At 43.5% G+C, this 7,883-nt stretch overlaps 1 protein-coding gene across 2 annotated transcripts; it reads right to left on the bottom strand.

Moving 5' to 3' along the window:
• Positions 1-2,905: 2,905 nt before the first annotated feature.
• mob3a (MOB kinase activator 3A) lies at positions 2,906-7,576 on the bottom strand. 2 transcript variants are annotated; one of them, XM_062556779.1, is made up of 4 exons: positions 7,368-7,576; positions 5,217-5,787; positions 3,753-3,955; positions 2,906-3,204 (listed from the first exon to the last, which is right to left on the bottom strand). In XM_062556779.1, exons 2-4 carry the CDS (start codon positions 5,632-5,634, stop codon positions 3,175-3,177), a joined length of 651 nt encoding a protein of 216 aa, XP_062412763.1. In that variant the 5' UTR covers positions 5,635-5,787; positions 7,368-7,576; the 3' UTR covers positions 2,906-3,174. The 2 variants fall into 2 exon arrangements, with proteins under 2 accessions (XP_062412763.1, XP_062412764.1); XM_062556780.1 differs by having other exon boundaries at positions 7,383-7,576.
• Positions 7,577-7,883: the final 307 nt, after the last annotated feature.

The following is a 7,883-nucleotide window of genomic DNA, read 5'->3' as shown; positions in this document are numbered from 1 at the left end:
ACATTACGCAAACGCTTGGCTCCTGCGCAGGCACAGAGGAGCACATGATGCAAGGCCAGTTCTGTTGAAAAACAAGCCCACCACGGGAGGAGCACAGGGTACTCCAGGGCAACACGAACGGGGCCAAAACAGGGCCTCCCATAGGACACCAGATTCCTACACACACACACACACACACACACACACACACACTCATTCACACAAACACACACACACATGAATGGGATCAGAAAATCAATAGCGTCCCGTAACAGAGCACAAATTACATGCATGGAGGTCTAGTTTGCAGACAATTAATGTGATTAGCCTTTTGAGGGGAAAAAAGAACAGTCGATTTCTTCTTGATATAAACACATATAAAGTGGAATTAAGTTGCACCACAACATCAACAATGTTGTCATGTTTGTGTGACAGCGTAAGACATACCATACGCACCTGTGGGACTCAACTGGACAAGTGTCGCCCCCAGGGTGAAGCATTCTTGGGACATTCACGTGCGTGGAACCATGTGAATGTTTGTGTGAATGTGTGAGGATGGGCTGTGAGGATGGGCTGTGTGTGTGGGTGCGTGTGTGTGTGTGTGTGTGTGTGTAACAGTGTAATCTAGGGTGATATGGCTACACCAGTCATAGGTCCTATTCTGTTACCCTTTGCCTTGATGCATTTTCCGTAGCGTCAGCTTACACACCCACATAGAGTTAAGATTTATATTCTCCACTTCCTAGAATGGACTTCCTAGGGACCGTATAAGAGCAATCCGAGTCGCATCTCTTAAAAGCCTGTGTCTGTTTCACAACAAGCTCAAGTCACTAGAGAGGGACTTCAAACAAGTTGTACCACACATCTGCAACTCATGAAATGTGCAATCCTTTGAACATACAGTAACCGGGGTTATATAGCACCCCCCCCCCCCCCCCTTAATTGTTACTCTTCTGTTTTCCGCTGGGGAAAAACATTAATTGGGCTAACTAACGGAATGAGTCTGTGCTCCAAAAACACTGACTATGAACTTGAAGAAACCGTCATGCACGCAGGGAACATTCTCTGAACTTAGATGGGGAAACATTTCCTGATGGTCACAGAAGAACTGTCCTGGTATGCTGAATGGAAAATCGCCCCAGTTTCCCATTTTTCCAGCAGGTTTAACTGGCGTTTAGTTCCTACAGGAGGAATTTCATCCACCCCAGAAAATACTCTTTCGATTAAGCAATACTCCCCCCTCTAACCCCTCAGATTATGTAACCTTGTTTCTACCCTCCGAAATGTCTCTGGACTCACAACACTTCTGCTGTGAACCTTCACTGTCTGTCCAAATACATCTCAGTCAAGGTCAGTTTTCATAGCAAAACATAGATCATGCTGGCACAGAGGCCCATAGGAGATGAGCTCTGGCCCTGTGGAAGAATGCAGGACACAATCTGTAAAGAGATATGAATTCCATAAAACACGTTGACTTAAATATGATATGAATATATATATAGGCCTAAAATATAAACATTTGAACAGATTTCTAAATTGGTTTCCCTTTTTTTCTGTATGTTCTGCGTGGTACAACTTCCAAACTTGCTCATTTTACAGTAAATGGCCCTTTAGGAAGGATAACCAGGAGGGCTTGTTTTGTAAGTGAGAATGCACCCTAGATAGCAGTTGAGAATGCTTCACCAGAGGACGTTTTTAACTGCACATATGCACAGATGCACTCGCTCAGAATCCGTTGGTATGCATTGCATTGCAATGTTTCTTTCGATTGAATCATCATTTTACTTGGACTAGCCCACTTCCCCATCCAATCCCCGCCCCTTTGACGTCTCACTTTCCTCGATTCACCCAGTACATTCCAGAAGCGCAAAAGAACAGAATGTAGAGCTCGATCTGGCTTTCTGCACGTAATGCATGGGGGGAATAGAAGGTGGAGGATAAGCCATGACTTCTGAGGGGGGAGGGATGTTTTGAACATCCCAGACTAGTTGAGATGGCCTCGCGGAGACGGGCTCATGTTGTTTATGACATAAGGGTTCCTGGGCCTCTTTCTCTCCCAGGTCCCGAGAGGGCTACGGCGGTGTTCTAAACACCAGGCCGGCTATCATGAGTGCAGGCCTGGTTTAGTTTATAGCGTGGCATGGGAGGACACAAAGGGATACGCTAACAAACACACTATCTTATCATGTCAGTGTAAGCAGTGTCATGTCAACAAACTAACACATTCTTGCTGTCTGCTTGCCACAAAGGTTTTAACAGTGGTTAACTTTATGCTGATAATACACAACCCCCTGCTATTGATGCACTGAATTAGGCTATTGGCAAGCAGATGATTTCTCATATTAAAACTTCAGTCAATAGAAATGTCAATAAGCAGTTTAGCCTACTGTTTCCCAGAAAATGAACAAAAGTCCTTTGTTAGAGTCTGCGAGCTTCAGACAAGGCCACTAGTACAGACTCGAAGCTTGTTGCATAATCAGAACCATGCCTCACTCGTTCAGTGTGTTATGTGAAACTCATGGCCTGATTACATCGTTGGGGATTTTTTTTTTAAATTCGATGCATTTCATTTAATTTTCGATGTGACTCTTGTGCCCCCTGCTGGACATTTACCTTTTAGTACCAAGGACAACTCTCCCACAAATAGTCCTCTGCCAACTAAAATAAAGTCTGACTGCTGCTGTTGCTGACTGAAAAACATGATTTGATGTTACTTATAAATGTAATTAATATAATTAATCAGATTATTAATAATTTAAAATAAATTATTGCTCATTTGGTGGATCTATCCATCAATAAATCCACTAAAGCAGATTAGAGGGTTTTACATTTTCAGATAGTCTGCAGAAGAAGTTTATACTTATTCATAATGCAGCCGAGATACCTATGATCACGATTTAATAACAATAATTGCGACAAACAAATATGAAGCGAGAACATTTGCTTTTAATGTAGACTATCCATAACAAATATCGCGACAACAAACAACATAAAATAATACTGAGTTAAAAAAAACGTCCCAACACATGTAAAGAATAAAGTTTTTCATTTACACATTTCTTTCTAAATACGTAGGCATTAATTGTCTTTATAAAAAATAAACTCTTGAAGATTCTTTTTTGTTTGTTTGTTTTGTTTGTTTGTTTGTTACACCTGGGGTCGGTTGATGGGATCGATGCGGTCGATGGCTTCCTTTCAGTGGCACATACGAGCAGTCATCTCTTTCTGTTGAATGGAAGGAGGGAAACAATTCAGTGAAGGCATTACTGAGCAAATGCAGAGTTCTGAAACACAAACAGCTGCTTTTGGTCTCAGGCTCCTCGTGACGTTGTTTACCCTGCCTGTGTGTGTGTGACGGGCTCGTCTCCTGTAACAGGATCTGTGGAGGACACCTGACTCGGTCGCTAGTGTTTGAGCGTTTGGCACAAAGAAAAAAAACAATGAAGCATCAAGTTTCCTCTTTGCCCGATACACACTGCTGATATCAACCAATGCAAACGCACGCACCAAACACTTCCTTTATACTCACTAATGCCACTCAATAGTTAACCCTTTAAGCTTGTTGAGAAGGGTTACCCTTTAACTGGGGTTACTCTTTTACCCGTTATTCAACTGTCACATGTAGCCTACATACACACACACACACACACACACACACACACACACACACACACACACAGTGTCACACGCACACACACATAATGATGTACCACACTTACACACACACACACACACACACACACACACACATGCACATACACACAAAGTCCTACCAGTGGCTCCAATTCTTTGTGGTCGGTCAAGTTGAACTCGGTCACGAAGTAGTAAAAATGTTTGTAGCAGGTGTTGACATGGGCCTCCGCTCCCATCTGGCTCACACGGTCAAAGTGATGGATGTACACGTGGACGAACACTCGGAACAGGCGTGACAGGATCTTCTTCGCTACCTGCATGAACGTCTTGGGGAAGGGAGTACCTGAAATATTAAATAGAAATAAAACTAATCACAACTAATTTTCTATGGAATACCTAATTAAATTGGAATAAAAGGATGCGAACAACACAGAGTAATTCATTAGGATGTAAAAAAGGATGAAGAGACTAGATGTATTATAGTGCTCTAACACTGTAACACACTATCACAGTAAGGCTTGGACATTATGAGCATAACGGTGGATTAAAGACAATGAAGCTGTCAAGACACGTGCTTGGATGAGGTAGATCTTTTCCCTATCAGAGCGTCTCACTCCTGTTGAGGAGTGAATTATTTTCCTAGTTCCTTCTTGAATTCAACTCAAACAATCTATAGTTTCAGTGTTCTGTATACAGTCTGTGGGGAAAATCTGAGGGTTGCATCATAATGCGGAACTCACAGTTTGCCGAACATTCTAATCACATATTTGTGATCGTACCCCTCAACAGGATAAGACCGAGACTCATACTGTGAGTGTGGGCAGGTCATAGTGATAAACCAGCCTATGTGTCAGCCTCTCTGACAGACCAGCATGCCCTGCCTTTTTAGTCAAATCTTGGCCCTTACACAAACTGGAGTTATCTTACTGCTTTCTAAGAATCCGTTTCCCCTGCAATAAGCACAAGGCCTGGCTATTTATATCTCACTGTGCATTCAGTGACCTGACCCGTCTAATGGCAGCGCCTCTGTCTCCTGCCAGGGAGCCTATTTAGGACCCACAGCCCTGATCCTAAAATGGCATCTAGGCCAGCAATACTAATGCATATTTCTGCTGCACGTGTCGTGCGTGCACGTATGGATTCACGTTAAGCTAAACCATTATTCTAAAGGCTGTCTGAATTGTCCTCCACAAGTGTCCCATAGCAACACTGAGAGAAGGCAGGAGGAAGACGTGGGCAGAGGTGGAAAAGTCCAGCTTCAGAGAGTAAAGGTCCGACCCCATATCTGTGCCAACCGCTCACTTCAACAGGCTGATTCCAACTAGCACAACTCTTCAGCCAGAGAGAGCAGCTAATTGGGTGAGATCACCTGTGTTACGTGCACAGGTACAGTAGAACCAATACATGGGTTTCATCAGGTCCCTTTCCACAGGTGTATAAAATCAAGCATCTTGATTATCAATGCAGACTGCATGGTGCTTGATTAATACACCTGTGGAAAGGGACCTGATTGAAACCCATGAATACATGGTTGGACGTTTACTTTCCGAAGCTGGACTTCCCCACCGCTGGACGTGGGGTGCTGCTGACAGTGCGCCTCTCACCGATGTTGGTGGGGAAGATGTGCTCGTTGTTGATCTGGACCTCGATCCAGTCCATCAGCATGTTCATGTACTTGGGGGCGGGGAGGGCCGTGGGCTTGCGGTACTTGTTCTCGTCCTGCCAGCGGTACTCGTACTTGGGACCGCCGGACATGACGGGGCAGGACTGGTCCGTGCAGGAGTCGCTGACGGTGCCGTAGATGAGGTTGATGCGGTTGAAGAAGTCCACCACGTGCACGGCCACCCAGTCGTGGAGGTCCTCGCCGTGCGGCAGCTGCACCGCCTGCTTCAGGTCCAGGCCCGCGTTGAGCGACGCCTGCGCCTTCTTGTGCAGCTCGAAGCGCTGAGTCCCGGGCTCAAACTTGCGCTTCGGGCGGAATGTCCTGTCTTTGTTGAAGACTTGTTTGAGTGCCAAGGACATTGTTGTTGGAGAGTGTGAAAGTGGCGAGTTGGACTGTTTTTTTTGTCTTCTGAAAGTACTCGTTTCCTGGTCAAGCTCCAAGACAACAAGGCGTGGAACCGCTGATTCAGCACTGGCGTTGTCACGGCGATCGTTCTCTAATTGTGCTGGACGCTGTGTGGACACAGGGAGGATGACCACGTCAGTCAGAGATAAACCGTGAGACAGAAAGAGAAGTGAAAGGCAGTCCACAGTTATCTGGAAGTTCAAAAGCATGCGTGTAATATGCCTTCATTGGGATATTACACCAGCTGCTTAATATACTTTATAGATTTTGTTTGTTTACATCTAAAAAACACCAAATATCAAATAAATTATAGAGTAGAAAACAGGAGCCAAGATGAACTAATTGCTCTATCTGACTTCTTGATGATTATCTTGATGGAACCATTCTTCAGGGATGAAAAAAAAAAGACTTTTCACGGCCAGGTTTTTGTAAATTACAACAATAGACCTGGTTAGAAGGCCAAACAAGGCTGAGTGCCTCCAGGTTTAGCTGCTGGAGGTAAGGGGTGGGGCAGAGGGCCCTTCTCTCTCCTGTGCTGTGTGTGCTCATCACGGCTGGATGCAACCGTGTAAACACCGCTCAAGGAGACACACTTCAGTTCCACAAACACCAATGCGTCTACACTTAAAACGAGTATACATGATTCTGAAAGCATGATTTAAAATACACTTTTAACAGTTTTTCTTCTTCTTTTTAAATTCACATTCAGTCTCAGGCATTTATTTGCATTCTCTGGTGCTGTCTGAAATAAATAAATGTATAACTAATGCTATAACTAATGCAAATTGCACTCAGGAAAAGATCATTATAGGCTACTGTAGTTTGTCTTTAAACATTTTCATTTCATAGGCTACAGTAAAACTACAAGTGGAAGCAGACAAAATTATGTTGGGATGAATATGAATGAAGTGTGTGTATATCTATTTATGAATCTGCCAGAGAAATTATGGACCCTTTAGGTCAGTGACTCTGGAGCAAGTTCTGTGCTGATATAGTGCAGAACAGACAGATGCTCTCCAGCGAGGCAGCTGTTCTGAGAGGTCTGTGAGCACTAATTGAGCACAATATGAGTCTGTGTTCTGTAGTAGCCTGCGTATGAAGACGACAGATTACTTTCTGTAAATACATCTTGGTTTCAACTGAACTGATCATTAGCCTATATCAGCCCACGAACACTGATGTGTGATGGCCGAGTGTGACGACAACAACTGTGACATTGAAGTCAAATCAGGCCTCACTATCGTCTGAAGCTCGCCGGGTTAGCCAAACACATACTCATCGCTTTTGGGTAAGCTAGTCTGCATTAAAAGTGATCAAGTAGCTATGTGGGCCACTGGGACAGACATAGTGATACATTAATTTACTCTTTAAGGATATAAAATGTTACACTAAAATGTCAGTTCCGATGTGGCTATAGCAACCAGAGTGTGGAAAGAACATAGCGGGCTGATAAAATGGCTATGCGAGCGAGCGCCACAAACTTTCAATTGCCTCATGCGGTAGTTCCGCGTGACAGCGGCTACAAAGTGTAAAACTCTTATTCCAACCTCATTACATTGTAGCCTACTGATAATTAACACGGAAGATACTCTGGGCCTTCGAATTATTTCACAGGTCTACTCAAATTACATACTAAGAAGAAATAACGGACTTGTTCACGGAAACAGGGAACATAAGACGAACTTACCCAAATTATACCTACGTTCTTGTTCCGCTATGATGCTCCTCTCCAAATTCTACACGATTACGACGCAAACCAATTTGAGAAGTCAATAAGACTAACTATGCGTAATTATTGCTAAATTATTAGTCGTAAATTTCCCTTTACAGTCTGTAATGATGCATTTTCTTTGAAAACTTAACAACAAGCCCCTCCCTAGCTACACAAAACTTCACTTCCTTTGATGAAACGTCATATTGATGAAAACCACAGCAGAGAGCAGAGCGAGACTACGTGTTCTTTAATGGTCCTCTTTGCTTCCCCTGGATGTTCTACTGTTGCGATGAAGATAGCCTACTTTACACACCAGGGGTGACAACATAAGACAGGTCATTTCATCAATGGTATGATCTATTATGCTTTATTGCAAAAGCATTCCTAAAAATTCACGCCACACAGTACAATATTTTCACATCATTTTTTTATTTTCCTCTTTTTAAATAAGCACATGAACTCATACAAGCATGGCCAATAAGTAGCTAC

Source organism: Sardina pilchardus, chromosome 15, assembly GCF_963854185.1.
Source record: "Sardina pilchardus chromosome 15, fSarPil1.1, whole genome shotgun sequence".
Lineage (NCBI taxonomy): Eukaryota > Metazoa > Chordata > Actinopteri > Clupeiformes > Clupeidae > Sardina > Sardina pilchardus.
This window is presented reverse-complemented; position numbering and strand designations above follow the sequence as displayed.

Bases quoted from the DNA above. Each gene is read 5' to 3' on its own strand.
- mob3a (XM_062556779.1), bottom strand. From the start codon at position 5,634: ATGTCCTTGGCACTCAAACAAGTCTTCAACAAAGACAGGACATTCCGC. The intron at 3,956-5,216 runs GTGAGAGGCGCA...TTAATATTTCAG, and splicing joins CATCTTCCCCACCAACATCG to GTACTCCCTTCCCCAAGACG. The intron at 3,205-3,752 runs GTAGGACTTTGT...TCCATTCAACAG, and splicing joins ACAAAGAATTGGAGCCACTG to AAAGAGATGACTGCTCGTAT.